Source organism: Alosa alosa, chromosome 19 (genome assembly GCF_017589495.1).
Source record: "Alosa alosa isolate M-15738 ecotype Scorff River chromosome 19, AALO_Geno_1.1, whole genome shotgun sequence".
In the NCBI taxonomy this organism is placed as follows: Eukaryota; Metazoa; Chordata; class Actinopteri; order Clupeiformes; family Clupeidae; genus Alosa; species Alosa alosa.
Window position 1 is genome coordinate 19296409 of NC_063207.1, and position 18963 is coordinate 19315371.

The 18963-nt window shown below is 44.3% G+C and overlaps 1 protein-coding gene across 1 annotated transcript; it reads left to right on the top strand.

Moving 5' to 3' along the window:
* Nucleotides 1-1275: 1275 nt before the first annotated feature.
* Nucleotides 1276-14213, top strand: tpo (thyroid peroxidase). Its single transcript, XM_048228359.1, has 9 exons — nucleotides 1276-1429; nucleotides 1771-1903; nucleotides 2959-3088; nucleotides 3939-4148; nucleotides 8012-8575; nucleotides 10629-10887; nucleotides 11878-12048; nucleotides 13480-13717; nucleotides 14012-14213. Exons 1-9 carry the CDS (start codon nucleotides 1276-1278, stop codon nucleotides 14211-14213), a joined length of 2061 nt encoding a protein of 686 aa, XP_048084316.1.
* Nucleotides 14214-18963: the final 4750 nt, after the last annotated feature.

The following is an 18963-nucleotide window of genomic DNA, read 5'->3' on the forward strand; positions in this document are numbered from 1 at the left end:
AACTCTGTTCCTGATTTTTCCTACCATTGGTCTTACTGGGTCTTCAATCATCTGTGGTATCAACATTATCATCACATGCTGAAGCCCATGACAAGTTGATAGTTCCCCCCAAAATCAGCAAAGCACAAATCACAGTTACATTGGGTCACATTGGGTGGGTTATTTTGCAATATAGATGGCACAGGTGCCAACCATATGAATCACACTGCTCTCAAGTAGCCTATGCTCTAAGATGTAGGGGTCAGCAGGTCATCAAGATATCCCTTTGTTTCCTGTTGATACATTGAATAGTCCAACAAATTCACAATATTATGCTCAAGGATACTTCTGTTGGCATGATGCCATAGACACTCCAACAATGCTTGTTTTTCCCTTCTAGCTCAGTTTAATCAAAGTTCAGGGCAGCAGCCTGAATGTAGCAGCTTCTCTGCGTGTACATTATTGTGACACACACGGGGGCCCTCCAATATGGCTACTTTGCAAAGTTGCTGATCCCAGAACGTCTGCTTGGAGATGCTCCCAGCCATTTGGCAACACACCGGGATGTGCGGCATGCTTGGACAGAAGAGAGTTATCACCTCAAGGCTAGGCGGTGGACATGCGGTAATCTAATAGAGGCCATATGCATGCACGCAGCCTACTGCCCCAGAGTCACTGAGGAGCATTCTTGACTCAGAATGAGGTGGCTGTCAAGGACATACCAATGTCACTTGGATCCCCTTGGATAGGTTTATACAGTGTTTCCAGGCACATTACTGCTTGTTTTCCTGGTTAAGAAGGTCAATCAGTTCTAGCCTCTTATAAATACAGTACAGTGCAATCAGAAGCTGAAGGCAGTGTATGAATAGATTCATTGTTGTGACTCACAATCACCTTTATAATTATGTTTTCCACTGTTGAAACGGCAGCAACACTACAAAGACTATGATGACAGGAAATGTTCTTAACATTTAAACTTCAATTTCTTAAAAATAGACCACCAAGCGTATAAAGAGATGATGACTAAATTATATGGCAATATTCATATTGTCTCTTATCTTGTTTTATTTCCTTGCTTCCACATGTACAGCTGTTTCAGGAAGACCAGACCAGTCTCGGGATTTGCTCTTCTCTTCATTTCAAGAGAGTATGCAGATGGTCGACCAGGCGTACCAACACACTAATGCGAGGTAACATTTGTAGTGTGCCTTCTGCACCTCACACACTTTTTTCATCTTAATGCGGTGGAATCTGCTGACTTATTCGTGGGGTTTTGGTGGTTTTCGCAGGCGAAGCATGGCGCAATCCCCCATGCAGATGTTCACGCTTCTAAGGCAACCGGCATCAGAGACCCTGGAGATATCAAAAGCAGCGGAAGTCTTTGAAATGACTTTACACCTCATAAAGGCCAAGGCAAGCCGGAGACATAAAAGAGCCATAGCTTTGACAGGTGGGGTCCTGTTTCAATTCAAACTCGCTTGCCAAGTCAGCACTGCTGTAATCCAGTCACGCCGAGCCAACCTGTCTATTTCTGTAGTGTTTACACAAGGCGTCATCATTAAAAGCTTGATCCCAGAAGCAGGTCATTTTCACAACAAGCAAGTGATAGCATTTCGTTTGGATCATGTAGCATATTTTTTTACCCCCAAGTCTACTAAATGTCATGCCTGATCTGTGTGCACAAGCTGGGGGTGCATTAGGCTTGGAAATGGGTATTACACAAACCTCGGAGGACTGTTGACTGTGGGATGTTTGATTTGCATTTGTAAACCTAATTAACTCCCGTTTAAGAGTACCTCTCCGTAGAGGAAGTGGAGCTGATTGCGAACTGGTCCGGGTGCCCCGCCCCCGTGCAGCCAGCCTGCTGTCCCTATGGAGACCAGTCAAGCAAATACCGCTCCATCGATGGAGTCTGTAACAACAGGTAATGCACTTCACCCTACCTCACATCCAAAGAGCATTTATCACACTTATTCATTTGGCTAAGGCTTTCATCCACAGCGACTATCAATTATAACAAGGGCCAACAGGACAACTTGTCTGGCTGCTGCATGCTAGCACAGTTCCATACCCTCTACCCTACTACTGCCCATTTCAGAAACTTGATTACAAGTGCTACCAACATTTCACTTACTTAATATAAGTGAAAACCAACACAAGTTGTGATCGGTGTTTTTGTATTTATTTGCACTGACTGGATCATATCCAAAGGCAGTGGGGGCCCGGGCACAGAAGTAGCAGTCAGCTCTGAGGCTGACCGGATGGTGGCATTTTACGTAGGCAGCAGCATGGGGGCTGATGAGATGGCCTGTGACAGAGCGAACCGGTCAAGGATTGCTGGGCAGATGGAGGGCACAGCAGTCCTGGCGCGAGGAGAGCTTCCAGCAGGGAGAGTTGTGCTAAGCAGCGCAGGAAAGATATCTTGCTGCATTGCTGTTATCAAGCGCATGAGGAGAGAGAGGTCTCTCTCCGATATAAATATTGAAGCCGGGCACTGCGTTACCCATGGCAGCACAGAGGCAGGCACGGAGCTGCTCCCTCCGTGGAATGGTGCCGGCCGCGGTTTTATCTGGCAGCTGTGACTGACAGATGTAGAGGGAAAAGTATATTGCATTTCTGTCTCATTCAAGTCAGGCTTGCTCTGGAATGAACTGACAGCTGAGTTGATTAACACAGAACAATGTAATTCAACAAAGGCACAATCAGCCACTGAGCTCTGTGCTAAGCGGAGCCTCACAATTTATCCAAACAGCTTGTATGCAATAAGGCCCTCTTAAAAGCCACCCATTTGTCACTCATGGTTGCTGTGCACAGCCTCAGATATCGCCTGTGACACTTGACAGTGTCATGTTTTCAGCGGATGACAGACTGCGTCGGAATCGCAGGCTCGGGTTGGTGTTGCTTAAAATCCCCTCGAAACTGTGATGTGCCTGGGACGGGCTTTTCAATGCCGCTATTCAGCCTTTCTGTTTTATTCAGAAATAACCCTCTCTGGGGAGCCGCCAACACGGTATTGGCCAGATGGCTCCCGGCGGAGTACGAAGACGGGAAGAGCCAGCCCAAAGGCTGGAACGCCGGCCGCAACTACGGTGGCTTCCAACTCCCTCCGGTAAGCTGAAGGAAGTGACAACGCAGGTTGAAAATCTGCCTATTTTTGGTCTCATTTTATGGCCTGTACTGGGTTTGCGCTTACATATACCTAGATTATAGGGAAAAAAGTACATCAAAAAGTGTCTAATCACAGTGTAATTTCTAATGACAGGCCATGTAGGCCTCATTGTAGAGTGCTTGCTGGGAAGGACACATTACTATGCAAACATGAACATTTATAAATAGTCCTCTGCTGTGATAAACAGACTTGTCACATACAGTATGGTAATACCCACCACCTTAAAATTGCATTGCACCATTTTAACATTCATGTTGCAAATAACTCTTTCAAGGAAGTCTGTATTAAAAATGTAATATTTGAGGCCTAGTGCCTCAATAATACATTATTCTCCTCAAATACACAAGTCAACTAAATCTTTTACGGTTTTAGTCTAATGTAGCCCAGAGATATGCAAAAAAGCTCCTTTACATAAGGTCAGGAATGGGGACAAGATAATGAATCATGTTGATGTAACTAAAAAAAATACTGATTTTATTTGCTTCCTGTTGTTTACATAAACACAGTTGAGTACATCATTCTGTAAACACACAGCATGGCCATAATGTAGCTCTTCTATCACAGTATGTGGTTAATGCAAGCATCCTCATTTTAATAAGTGGCAGAGCTAAAAGAGAAAAGTTGAAAGATTGCTGAGAGAAGCTGCATGTTAACGATCACCGAATGGAGGCCAAAAGCAGCATTCAGTTGCTCCTCACATCCCACCCTTATTTTCATACATTTACTTTTTAAATCATTGCTGATGCTTTTAGGGCACGCTGTGCACTGTTCCATATTCATACATTTATAGGTGCGTGAAGTGAGCAACAGAATTATGCAGGGCTCTCCCGGCGTGCCTGTCCTGGAGGATGAAGACTACTCTCAGATGCTGGTGGACTGGGGCCAGTACATAGACCACGACATCTCTTTCACTCCGCAGAGCAGCAGCCGCGCAGCCTTCCCCTCAGGACTGGACTGCTTGAGCACGTGCGGAAATGCTAACCCATGCTTCCCCATTGAGGTACTATTCGTCCGCTGTTTCTATTCTGCAGTTAGCTACCAGTATGCTAGTTCATCGTGGTCAGGAAAAAAAGGGTTGAAGTGAAGAACAAAGCACAGTATGACCATATTTTATGAAAATACCACCAGCTGAGTTTAATTGAATTATATATCTGCCTTTAGGCTAACTCATGATCTAAGTTATTAGATTTCAGATCAAACTAGCTAATTGGAATGTTCCTGTATTTTGCCAGGCAGCTCTATAAGTTATAGTGAGTGTGAAAAGCCATCATGAAAGGCCACACCAGGTTATATTACTTGAAATTATCAAATTTAGCAGGAGAGAGATCAATGACTGAGCATATGACTGGCACCTCTGATTCAGCTGCAGGGATTACCCTTATACCACTGAAAGCCACTAGCAGAAGAAAACAGTTCAAGTGCAGTACAATATGACAGCTGAAGATAAATGCTTAAGTAAGGCAATAAGACAAGGACACCATTACTTTTTTCTTTGAAAAAGTTTCACCAACAAGATTTTGGTGTGCATGTGTATGTGTGCTCAACAACAAAACAAACAAAACAAAAAACATTTAGCTGTACATAAGACAAATTTTTTTTTTTTTTTTTTAAATGTCTCACTGAGGGTTGAGATAGAGCCATCATCATAACCTAGGGACATGCACACTAAGGATCAAGTGTTCTGCCAGTAACAGATATCAGAATTGGTTGCATGCACATTATCAGAGGTTAATCAAGGGTACTGATGCAGGTTAATTCAATTCATTTTAATGTGACGCACAGACGTGTGTCTTCTCAGAGGTTGTCTGTGTTCTCAGTGGTATGCAGCCTGTTCTTTTCCGTGGGACATCAGACATGCACAAGCTTTTGGATGCTAAACATCTCAAGCGTCCCAAGCCTGCGCTTGTAGCCAGAGTCAGCCGGCCGTGAAGCAGTATTGAGTAATATACCATAACACCCCCATTTAAATTCATAGTGTACAGTGTCTCCCTCAATCCAATTCCCCTTAGCTGCGCCGTGATATAATTCTTGTTGTCGAGCTTATCAAACGGATGGGGGAAAACAGACATTCTTTTGACAGCAAAGGAGGCCTCGTTTTTTCTTTTTTTTTTTTTTTTTGGTGTGTCGAGGATGCTTAAGCATAATTTTTCCTCCATGAGAAGTCTGCTGGTGCAGCCAGCGCGCAGTGTGCGAGCAGTGAACTGTGTTTATCAGTCTGCTGGGGAGTGAGAGGCCGTGTAGCCTAGGGGCGCTGACCTCTGATTAAGAATCTTTTTGATTGCTTCTTTATCGGGGCAGAACAGTACACTTTTTAGCTGCCTTGGCTCGACGGGTCCATGAGCCACTGAGTGCATTAATCAGTCTGGGGGCTGTTTCGGGCGGGCTGAGCTTGTTTGCGATTAATCTCGGCTCGTCCCAGCCAGAGGAAAGTGACTCAGCCACAAACAGGATATGTGATCATCCAGCCGGGGTCACCACGGCGAAATACAGAAGCATGCATGCACGCACACACACATACACATTTATACAAACACACACACACACACACACACACACACACACACTACTACTCACGCTACTCACACCCATCCACAAACAAACACACAAACAAACAAACAAACACAGACGGGACACTAGCAGGTCCTTCACTGTGAATGTGTGCCTCGTTCATCGATGTGGAACAAGCCAGCTCTTGAGGGGCAGATCCTATGGCAGCTTGAGCTCTGGAGTTTGTGCTTGCTGGAGGGTCCTGGATGGTAGATGATAAAGAGGCCGTGGTCTGTGTTTTTCTTTCTGTCAGATTTTTATGCAGAACAGTTCTATGCCTGGAGTTGATAACTCTCCAGACTGCCTCTCTGACACTGGAGAGCCAGCTGCTCCTGTCTGCAAGACTCCAATGGGTCAGCTTTTGCATTAGCGCACTGACATTTGAGTTTGTCTTTGGAGAGTTTTGCAAAAGCACTTTAGCTTAATTTCTCTGTAAATAGCTCAGAGGATTGCTTTGGGCATCAAGTCCTTCTTATGTGGGCTCAAATTGGATATCACAACTGGTGGATGAGTTACTTCACTGCAGTAAAAGTGTCAATACGGCTTCTCAAATATGTCATTATTGGGGCTGCTTCATGTATTCTGTGTTATATATTGTCAGTATTGTCAGTTATTTGTTTTGCTGAAAATCCAGAAAAGGATTGTGGATCCTTGAAAGGCACACAATGGATCTACAGTTTCTCTGTAGATTTTCATTTCCTTTATATGGTATGTGAGACAATATCTACCCAGTGTAACCATTTGTAGTGGGATACTGTAGATCAGTGTTGGTGATACACTTTCAAAGTGGCAATATTTTATGATGGACATCAGACAGCTGAAATGGCAGCAATAAGTATGGTAATATACACATACAACAGATGGTTACTGACATTACATGTGAATACACACACACAAACACCCACACAACCCCACACACACACACTCATGCACACACATGCCCCTCCCCAAAACCCCCACACAAACACACACACATTCTTGACATACTACACTTGCACTCCACACACATACCCTTCTCAAACACACACACAAAATCATACCGAAAAAGTTTAAATTACTGCCAAGCAGCTGTCAGGGAGCTGGTAGACTCTAATGTTTTGTTTGAATTGGATTTGAGCCTCATCAACTGTTTGTAAGAGCACAAGAGGCTGTCAGCTCCTTAGGGATATCCTCTGTGGAAAGCTTGAGTTGCTGGGGAAAACAATTGCAATAAACTGCATAATGATGCAATACAAATGCCCTGCTAAATGAGGAAAAACAGCCCACTGCATTGGACACAAGCCCGGAAGAATTGAGGAGTGGGACAGGCAATTGGAATTAGCACTGAAAATGATATGAAGGAACAGGGCCATCTGAACATGTCTGCAAATGCAGATGATCTCTTCTAAAAATGTATTAAGCAGATTGTGGCGCAAGACTGTTTTTATTTCCTGATCAGAGAGGTCTGCTTTGAACCACTAGGCCCATTCACAATTCACAGCACATTTGCCCAGCGTCTAAAAAACTCGTCCGGGGCTTAAACATGAGATGTGCGAGTGAGTCGCTAATGTACAATGAGCATCAAACCCCCATCTCATCTTGTGTATGCCACCCCTGCAGCATGGCGCATATCTGAGAACCAGGCTTCTATTTTAAGAAGTAAAAAGAAAAGTGTTTGGGAGAGGAGGGGAGGCACTACCTCCATCACACACAAAAGAAGATGAAATAATGAAAGGCAAGCACGAAGACGTGAGCGCACTACATGGCAATCTGTGAGTGAAACTCCCCCGCCTCCCCGACACACACACACACACACACACACACACACACATTAGGGGCATTGCCCCAGGTGTTTTTGCATAAAACAACCTTGAGCCCCACAGCTAAGGCCACACTATGCCACAGTTTTAAAGTGCCTCTGTGCGCACGGTGGGTGGGCGGGTGTTGAGAAGAAGAGTGATGAGGATGAGAGAGGAGGAGCACTTTAAAATGTTTGGATAAAGGAGGTGAGACGCTCTCCAAGCGGCGGGGCTGACGGGTTAAGTGTTTTAAACTACCAACCTCCTGCCTTGAGGGTCAGACAGATTCCTCAGCGCAACCTTCGCCAGTGCCAGCGCTGCTGCTGATACAAATCTGACTAGAGTCTGGCTTTTGTTTTTCAATCATACCCATCAAGTTCAATATGTGTGTTTTTAAATTGTTTTTTATTGTCACCATTTAAAAACAGTGCTCAGCAGTGCACTCTGGTAAGTAGCAGATGTTCCACCATGACTTGTGATCTATGATTCCTGTGCCGTATTTCAGCCACTATATGGATGATCATGTTGTTTTCCGCAGATCCCCCCCAACGACCAGCTGTTCACGAAGAAGAGCTGTCTCCCCTTTTTCCGCTCCTCGCCGGCGTGCCCGAGCGCAGCGGAGACGAGCGGCCCTCTCCGCGACCTGCAGCAGATGCTCCAGCGCCAGCAGACCAACGTCATCACGTCCTTCCTGGACGCCTCCACCGTGTATGGACACAGCCCAGCTTTGCAGGGCCTGCTGCGCGACCGTGCCAGCTCTGCCGGCATGCTGGCAGTCAATCACTGGTTCGCCGACACCAGCGGGCGGCCCTTTCTGCCGTCTGTCGCCCCTGACACCCCGTCAGCATGCTTTCAGGAGCACTGTGCCGGCGGTGGTGGGGGTGGCGTTTGTGGCGCCTCTGATGGGGCAGGGAGGGAGCGGGTGGAGTGTTTCCTGGCAGGGGACAGCAGGGTGAACGAGGTGCTGCCCCTCACTGCCCTTCACACGCTATGGGTCAGGGAGCACAACCGAGTGGCAGCCACTCTGAAAGCTCTCAATCCCCAGTGGAGCGCAGAGACCACGTATCAGGAGAGCCGCAAAATCATCGGAGCGCTGCACCAGGCAAGGGTTTAATACGCACACATGTCGCCACATGTGAGGGTGTCTGTCTGTCTGTCTGCTTTAAAGCTGGTGAACAGATAGAACAAATTCACAGCCTCACGGTATAAAGAAAACCTATTTTTTACTTGATAAACAGATTATGAGTTTTTGGAAAAAACCCATGTGAATGTATTATCACCTCATTATGTCAGGGTTAAAGATTAGGCACACAAAAACAGCTCTCCCAGTTCTACCTTACATTTAAATGATTTAATGCTTTAACTTCACAATGACTTGAATTTCATTTAACTTTCCTAATTCATGCAAAGTAGACTCTATAAAGTATTTATGCTTGTACAGACCTGAATAATATCTAATTATGATGTTTAATGAATTTGTTTTTTGCACTTTTTCAACAAAATAGCATAAAATGATTTGCTTGAAACACAAGATCATTTAGAAAGCAGCAAATATATATATAAAAAAAGACAGGCCCAAAATGCCTACTCATAAGCATAGATTCTTTAAATTGCTGGGACAGGGGTTTGTTTAACACTGTTGCTTCACTTCTTCATTTAACAACATTCTGCAAATGTTTGGGAACTGAGGAGACCCGTTGCTGGAGCGATAGCGGAATCTAAACGTCTAGCTTCCCTAGCGACAGTATTTTTGTTGTGAACAAACTCAGGTGACATGTATGACTAGGTACCATTGCGCATATGTCCATCATCGTATAAAGCCTGCCAGACAATTTGATTTGTGCGCCCAGCTTTCATACGGTTATAGAGGTGTCTTAATGGAATAAGTCCAAACCAAATTTCCCAACCTGAAATCTTGTGGGCAGGGCTAAATTCTGGCTGGCTTCCAGGAAAGGGTTGTACAGTATGAGAAACCAAATTCATTGTGGAAATATGTAGAAGGCCACATACAAAGGCTACCTACAGAACACAACCAGCCCTTGGCCAAGTTTAACTATCTGGTGCTGCAAGAGGTATGAACACCATGCTTTGCCATAGCACTGCACTAACTCATTTGTAATTGCAGTCGAACGCGAGGCTTAATCTTAGGGAATCTGGTCATCATTATGGCCCGGAGCCTTGAAGGGGATGTGATTGGGAGCCTCGTTGACTCCGTGGTTCAGTTGTCCAGTTTCTGGTGTGAGCGGATTCGTTCGAGCCTCACAGTTATAACGGACAGGCGATTCACCACACTGGGCCGAGAGAAAAATTTAAGGATTAGAAGGCCTGAGCCGGCAACTAAAGCCTATCCTCTCTGAGCAGTCCCCGTTGGATCAAAGAGGCAGTTTATCGGTCACAGAAGGATCTATAAGGTTGAGTGCAACCCAGGCCCTTTAAATTAAAGTGGCAGAGAGAGTCACTCTGAAGCGTTGTGCGAGAGAGCAAGACCGACTGCACACAGGAGCAAGAGAGAACTGTTTTAACAATGTCCCTGTGGACCAGGGGAGATAGAGAATTCTTATATTTATAATACATAGCACATACTGTACGTTATATAAAATATATAACAGAATCGATGAAAGAGGGTGGGAACCCACTTTTATGAAGGTTCCATTTTGGAAACTGAAGGGTGGCATTTTGATTTACACATACGGACAGTAAAAAGTGAGGGTGTTGAAGGTTTTTTTTTTTTGTGGAGGTGGCTCTAGTGTGTGTGTGTGTTTGTGAGTGAGTGAGTGTGTGTCAGTGACTGAATGTGAGTGCGTGTGGTGGGTGTTGTGAATCTGGAGGTGAGCCCAGGCTTTTATAAATAGTGATAAGGGCCAGAAGAATTTCTGAGCGGTATCGCAGAGGAAATGGAACGTGCAAACTTATCTTATCTTCCAGCTCAGGATGTCCCAAATTGCCACCTTAGAGGCATATTTGGACTCAAATGTATGTATAATATCTCAGATAGCCTGTCCTTATCGTATAACTCTGTCAGCAAGCCTATTCCTGGATTAAATCCTTTGTTATCAGTAAGCAAGACTAGCTTGTCATATTTCATTTTCAAAACATTGTTTGTTATTTCTGATGATAATGCAACCCATTAACTTGTTTTGTTATTTTCATTTCAGATCATTACCATGAGGGACTACGTGCCAAAAATTATTGGACAGAAGGCTTTTGATCGATATATTGGCCCGTACAGAGGTTACAATGACTCGGTGAATCCTTCGGTCTCCAACGTGTTTGCCACGGCTGCGTTCCGCTTTGGTCACGCCACCATTCCGACAACGTTGAGGAGACTCAACGAGAGCTTCCAGGATCACCCACTGTACCCTTCTCTCCCACTGCACCGAACCTTCTTCAGCCCCTGGAGGATCGTTAGGCAGGGTCAGTGCCCACCGTCCGACCCACTAGGCATAATCAATGCAGCGGAGACTACTTCTTTTTTTGCCTTAAAATAAAATCCCTGCAATACTGTCACCACTATTCTTAGTTGGTAGAGTACATGAGAGTAATGGGCCTGTGTGATTTGGAGGGTTGTGAACATTTGCTTCTCTTCTCTTCTTCTGTTCTTTCTCTCTTTAACTTTCTCTTTCTCTTTTATGTTCTGTCCATTCTGTTCTGCTCTCTTTCTCTTTCACAGACATACACACACAGACAAACACACACACAAGCCTGTGTATGATGATGTACTTGTTGTCATAAATAGACTCCTTGATTGTAAAGGTTAGCTGTGTTCAAAGGCGATGTGATTGCCACAGAAAGGCAGCCTGCAACAGAAGCAGTCCCCATTCTCAGCCCTGGACTCTCCCTGTGAGCTGTGTACAGGAGAGCAGAGGTAGACAGTCTGATGTGCACCGAGGATGTCCATTCAAAATCACAATAAGGCCCCTACTGCTGAGAGTTTTCAGTCCTCATGGACCCATTACAGGAAAGCCTGATCAATACTCACATGTTCAAAGCTCCACTTCTACATTCATTATCACATGATCAGATGTTTGAAATGTTTTGTCTTTGAAGTCAGGGAATAACGCTGCTAATAGAAATAGGGCTTGTTGGTCTTTTTCTCAAGAATGTATAGTGGGTAAACTTGAGACATGGTAGATATTCAGTGCACCTGTTTGGCTTTATTCTGGTTAATGGAAACCTCATGCAACATGTCTTTAAAATATATATAATTTATTGTTACATGGTTGAGTTTCACATAGTATGTTATGTACATCATTGTTAGAATATAGTAAAGAGTGATGGTGGTTGGAAGGCGGGGGGGGCTGCAGAAGACCGCAGGCTATCTCTTTGATTGGCTGGACATGAAAACGGTGGGGGCAGCTGAACATGAAGGGGAGCGCGGAGTTCACTCCTCTGTGACTTCTGCAGGAGGGCTGGACCCTGTGATCCGTGGCCTTTTGGCCCAGCCCGCGGCCAAGGTGACCCGGGACCACTTAATGAGCCAGGAGCTGACAGAGAGGCTGGTGGTTCTGACTGTTCCCGAGACTCTGGACCTGGCTGCCCTGAACCTCCAACGGGGACGAGATCACGCTCTACCAGGTCCAGTATTAATGACCGCTTCTGACTTTGACTGTGTTTATCCTGTCACAGACCTCCGCAGATTGCCTGTTAGTGGAATATTACGGCAAAACACTTGACACGGTTCTAGAGTATTCAGTTTTCTCCTTTCCTCTCTGCTATTCTTGGCTGAGAACACTTTGCAATATTTGCTTAATGATATGCCTTGAGGATACTTTATGACTATTGCATGCGTTCAGTTTTATTTACATTTGGTGCTGGCCCACGATGGAGGTCATATTTTCAGCACTTTGACACACTCACTCAACCATTTAATAACAATAATTGAAGAGTAGGCAGACATACACATCTTGACGTCTTAATTACACAGACACAGTTAACTGGCTAGTCTATGACTTCAACATGCCAACATGCTCAAACAATATTTGCCAAGGTACACCCTGATTTAAATCAGTGCATCAAATATACAAGACTTATCTTAATGCATTCACTGCTATCTCAGAGGCATATTTCTATCTTTACACAAATAGGAGAATAGCTGCAAGAAAAATTATGATGTTATTGTATTGCTGTATTTTTTATATTGTTGTATTTATGTTTTTTGTGATTGTTATAGTTGTTTCCAGTGAGCTCCTATTGTCTATTCATGCAGTGATCAGATTGGCTAATGGAGCGTTTTATCTTAAAATAGTTAAATAGTTTACAAAGATTCTAGAGTCTAGAGAAGATAATACTGTCAGTCCATTTAAACATGGCCATGCACAGTCTGACGGAGATGACATTGTCTTGTTCAATGGCCTTTGACAGGCATCGCCATAATCTGACTTCAGAACCCTGACTGTCTGATCAAGTTAAGGCACTTGTCATTCACAATAATAATTACCCTCCTGCACACAAGCAGAGGTGCCGACTGGGATTTAGGGACTCATTCAGATTTTCATTAGAAAGAGAAAAGCTTCATGGAATTCACGGAATCATTGCGGCCCATTATTATGCAAAAGCCCACCAGAATGATGAGCACCTGGTGCACCTCTGCAATTAACCGCTCTATTTCACCATACCGGAATAATAATAATAAAAAAATGTGTGAACGCCTTCCCAGGGACAAAGGAGCAAAGCTTTTCATCTTACATGCCAATGGCCTCTTAATAATATAGGGGACTTCAACAGAAGACCATCATCCAGGTGCTAACAGAAGCTCTTCAATTAAAAAATGATTACACCTTGTGTCTTTTAGTGGTGGTAGCATTAGCGCAGAGAGGGTTGGATTTGTGAAGTGAGCGCCGAGACCAGACAGTTCATATAATGGCGGCCTATTTTTTCACTCTTGGCGGTGAATAGATGTGAGGAGAAGTGCGGGGACAGTGCCGAGCTCTGGGGGATAGATTTGAAAGTTGAAAGATTTATTTTTAGCATTCCACTGTTTTATAGGAATGTTTTATTATGTTTCAGGGTACAACGAGTGGAGGAGCTTCTGCGGCTTTGACCGAGCGTCGACTCCGGCGGACCTTGGTAGGGTTATAAATGACGGGCGCCTGGTTGAAAAGATTATGGAGCTGTATGGGAACCCTGACAACATTGATGTGTGGCTGGGCGGCCTGCTGGAGGAGCCACTGCCCGGTGCCCGCACTGGCCCACTGTTTGCCTGTCTGATTGGGAAACAGATGAAAGCACTTCGCCAGGGAGACAGGTACTGTGGGATTTATAAGATGGTGCACTTCAGGGCTCAGTGGCTCTATATATATACAGAACCAAATGCACCCACTCCCTCCAGGCACTTAAGGAACTCATTACGCTTCTCGAAATTATGAGACGGTTATACTTATTGTCATTCTGTATGCTGTCGTATGTAAAATAATGGGCTCTGTGGCCAGACAAAAGGATTTCAGGATGGCCATCTCTCTCTTTCTCTCTCTCTGTGTGTGTGTGTGTGTGTGTATGTGTGTGCGTGTGTGTCCTGCGCCTCTGACCCGGTGTGCTGCAGGTTTTGGTGGGAGAGCCCAGGCGTGTTCACACAGAAGCAGAGGGAGGAGCTGATGAAGCACTCTCTGCCGCGTGTCATCTGTGACAACAGTGGGATAGAGGTCGCGCCCCCGGATGCCTTCAGATTGGCTCGATACCCACAGGACTTTCTCCCCTGCAACAGTGTCCCCTCAATGAACCTGGAGGCTTGGAGGGAGAGTTAGGGCCAAGGTTCGGCGTCCAGTCTCCTCACCTTCTCTATTGTCTTTCCAACAGTGTAAAGTGTTGTACAGTAGAACTGCTTGCCACTGTACCTTGGTCTCACTTTATTCTCCCCTTAAAAAGCAGTCTGCTATTGCAGTTCATGGAGATAAGAGGTACAATATACTCAGTTTACTAGCAGATTTCTTTTTTTCCATTCGAGATCAACTTGCTGTTTGCATAGCGATGTACAGGCTATAGACGTAACCGCTGTGAGAGAAGGAACATTTATTTAAAAAACTGACATCACAAACACAACAAGCATCACTTATACATGTCATGGGTAATGAAAATAACTATTGATGTTCATGCGCAACAGGATGCATGTGGCATGGACTACTCCCTTGAGGCTTCCAAGCTTGTAATTATAAGATGTGGGCCGTGGTTACTAAAACAGTCCATATCCAGATTTGTAACTGCCAGTAGCCCAGTGCTCTCATAACTCCCGCACCCACGCCAGTTTGGAAGGTGAAGCTTAGTGCCCGCACTCTCTCAGCTTTTGTCTTACTGAAAAATTTTAAAACCTTTACAGACAATTGAATGGATTTGGAAGCGTATAAATTAGAACATAGTTATAGTAAACACAACCCAAAGAAATGGCTGTCCACACACAGAGTTATGTGGCCTAAAAATAATAAAATAATTAAAGCTGTCTTGACTTTAATATAACCCCCTTTCCACAAGAATAATTTTTGCTTAGAGAGGAGCTACGGTCACTTTCCCAAAGGCAAGAACACAGTTCTTCAGTGTCAAGGTCCATAGAGGAGTCCTGGCTGTTACTTCTCCAAGTGCAACAAAGTCAACTGAGCTCCTCTCCACATCACTGAACTCCAAAATGAACTGTGCTTCTGCTTCTGAAAAACCCACCTCTGAGTGACCCACTATTGGGATTGACCTCTACAGCTTGCGTGTTTTAATAAGGATCTTCTGCAAGCTCTAATTGAAAATAAGAAGCGAGATGATCCCAAACTTTAGTATGAGTTACATGATATAAGAAGCACAGTCTTTTGTTTAAAAAAAGCACACGTCTTTTGTTTAAAATGGCAGTACCACTACCCTGTAGCTCTGTAGATACAGCCTTCATGGTTAGCTCTAAAATTGATGAATTCGGTTGGTTATTCATTTAAAGGTGCTGCAGAATGATTTTGTGCTAATAATGGCTTGTTATGTTTAGAGGTACTTAGGACCAAGGCATTCTTCTATGTAGTTCACCTACTGTATGCAGCCAAGTCTAAAAGTCTCTTCAGACAAGATCCTCAGTGGAACCAATTAGGTGTTGTTAAGTCGAACAAAATATTGAAGAGCTGTGTTCTGGGAATTTTGAAGAATATTGTGGGATATGCAGTGTGCATGTACTGCACGTGTGTGTGTGTGTGTGTGTGTGTGTGTGTGTGTGTGTGTGTGTGTGTGTGTGTGTGTGTGTGTGTGTGCATGCGTGTGAGGCGATATATTGATCCAACTGTGAGTGTGTGTTATCCATTAGGTGGTCGTTCTGTCTTCAGGTGTGTGTATGTGTGTGTGTGTGTATGTGTGTGTGTGTGCATGTGTGTGTGTGTGTGTGTGCTGCAGTGTGTGCAGTGTAGGGCCTGAGACTGGCTTGCTGCTGATAATAACTGTGGTGAAGTGCCTCTTATCCAGGCTCCCCCTCCTCTCTCTCTCTCTCATTTTTCCCTGCTCCGGCTCCTGCTGCCTTCCCTTCACCCACATCTTGTTAGAACGCTCACATGCGACGGCACAAAACAGCTTGTCTTGTTGGACTGCACACTCAATTGTGCTGGTCCTATTTGGGCCTCTCAAAGTATTTTATACAAACAAAAAGCAAGCAAAGAAAGAGAAACCAACAAGAAGCCACTATATAAACTAGGCCTTTCTGTCACTGGTATCAATTGAAGTCTGGATGATTGTCGTTTGATGCACATCTGCAACTGGTGCCCTTCCAGGTAAGACCACATTTAGAGCCGTTGGCTGTTGGTTTACTCTTCACTGGCCTCCTGACCTTTAGGGGCCTGTCATCCTCAAGACCTATCTCAGGAGTTTATTTAATCTTCCAGCCCTACCTGTTTTTATAATGGGCTGTAGGCGAACAGACCAGCTCCAAGATAATGTCCTTGGAAGAAGATTGAGGAGGGAAATGGATGTCACACTAACGCCTAGGCTTCAGGGCACAGAGGCCATTCATATATATATCACATAGCACTGGGCTCCTGGCTGGCCAAAAAGGCTCCTTTTCTTCTAGGAGATTGCCTTGACATTCTCCGGAGGAATGTAGCAAATGGGTTCTTTCAATAAGAAAAAAAAATCCTCACAAATAAAGAGGATGGGACACTGTATACCCACGCACATCCAAGAGTGCACTTGTGTGTACTAGGATGTTTTATTTATCTTATCTCTTCACAGGGGAAAAAAGCCATACGTGTAAAAACGACATTTATATATAACCCAGGCTGAGTACACTGGCGCTTAGCATCAGTGCAAAGCATCACCTCAATACATTCTAGAACACAGAGACATAACCTAAAGACAAATGTTCTGTCTCTTCACTTCACATTAGTTCACACCCTTGTTATCACACACACTTATGCTAACGGGTGTTAGCTCTGATTCTTTGGGGGCTCAAAGAATTTGCCTTTCTCATCAGGCCTTCAGCACTGTCTGATGTATGTCCAAAGCACACCACTTTGTTAACATGATTCCTGCTGCTTTATAGTGGAATTTACACCATTAAGCATCAATCAGTACAGGGGGCGATTCTAAAAAGGGCTCAAATTCTCCATCCTCAGTGGAGGAGTGGCACGTGGCTGCTCTATCTAACTAATACAGAGAGGATGTGTTTATACAGTCAGCAGGTTTTACCAGATGAGTTCATGCATAATGCATGCCCAGGGACCACGGCTCCACATACATCTTTTACATGTTGGAAAATTGGAAGTTGGAAAAACAGGAGGTCCCTTCAAGTTGTGCGTTATCCTCTGGTGATTTTCAGTGGGATGACGTCCACACACGCTTTATTCTGTGCGATAATATGGCCTCCCTAGGATGATGAGGCATTTGTGCATTTGTTAGTTGTGGGCATTATGTAGCCTCCTGACTGGGCCATACCGCCTAATGCCCTAATGTGCCTCAGCACCAAAGGTTAAAAATGACTTTTGCGTTCATATCCCTTGCATATCCCTGCCTGTTAATTTAATTAAAGCCTCTCCCCTACAGACACGAATGGCTTTGACAGCCCTGAAAGGCCAGTATGACACAGTTCCTCTGAACGTCCGAAAGTGTCAACATCAAGAGCCACAGTAGTTCCAAGGGCTCGCATCGGGCTTACTCATCTACAACGGACAACAACATGTGACAAAGTAGTAACTATTAAACACACTCATGTGCAAAAGAACATTGTGTCTGTGGCCTTTCACTCTATATATTTGCAGTTTTTGGCAACACATAACCCAGAGCCATGTTATACAGCAATACCAAAAAGAAAGAGGGGAGCTTTCTGCATGAACTAGGAGCAAGCGCACTTCACGGAATATAAAAAAGATGCACCATCGATGACTTACCTCAGTCGCCTGAATAATTGTAATATATGAGTGGTGCTTCATTTCACGATGGCAAATGGTTGTGCAAGCAATGGAAAATTACGTTTGGAAAGTTTCGTTTGGAAATGCTGCCCTTTGTGCTGGGCCTAGATGTAGTGATCATTTTAAGAATAACTTTGCATGCCTGTGTGCACAGATTTACGGCAGGTGCAGCAGCTCACTGCAAGACATATGCTCGGCGGAGCATGATACCTGCATATAAATCTGTGTTACGGACTCAATGATCCACTCACAGTTGATTTGTGCTTTTACAGCTGCAACAAGAGAATATGATCATTTTCATAAATAAATAAATAAATATAACCAACAATTCTGTATCACAACATACTGATAAAATGTTAAATCTTCTAAAGATGAATGTTGGAGCTCATAACTGAACAACATGTGAACCACAGATTGTCAATGCTGTTGTCCCATCAAATATGAATTACATTCTCATCATTATGTGGTCTTATGTAAGTGAGGGTAATGACTAAGGAGTACGTGTATGTGCTATGAAAGGAAAGCAGTGCATTGTTGACTTCCATACACTGATCCAGTTCAAAGCACACAAAAGCTTCTTTCATGTAGGAGCAGGTTATCAGTTGAGTAATATGTCTTGATTTGTAGCTGGACTGGCTTCATCCTTGTGGGACCCTTTCAGAAATAACTTGTGTAGGCTAACATTAAAATCATTTTCTGATTCAGAACACTGCCTCGAAATTGTCTGGAGACCATAGACGGCACCACGCTTTTCAGTTTAAAAAATTTCAAAAAGCTCATTTTTGCACATATTGTACGTCCTTTGGAAGTCCTGGCTTCAATCATGAATGCCAAGTATTAAAGACAAAGACCTTGTGATTTTCCAAGGAACATGACAGACATTAAGTGTCTTTCCTCAGTCCAAGCATAAAATAACTCCCTCTTCCCTTTGCCCCCACAATGTGACATGCTGTAGCAGGCCCTTAAAGGGATACCAGGCAAGCCTGATACTTTTTCTCTATGAAGCTCCCCCTACCGTCTGTATGTTTCGATATGTGTGCGAGCCCTCGCTCGGTCTGAAGCTATTTTTCCTTTTCTTTGCATCTTCCGTCAAGGGTTTTCGCTGCTTATTCGCCGGCTCTGCCATTATACACACGTTTGC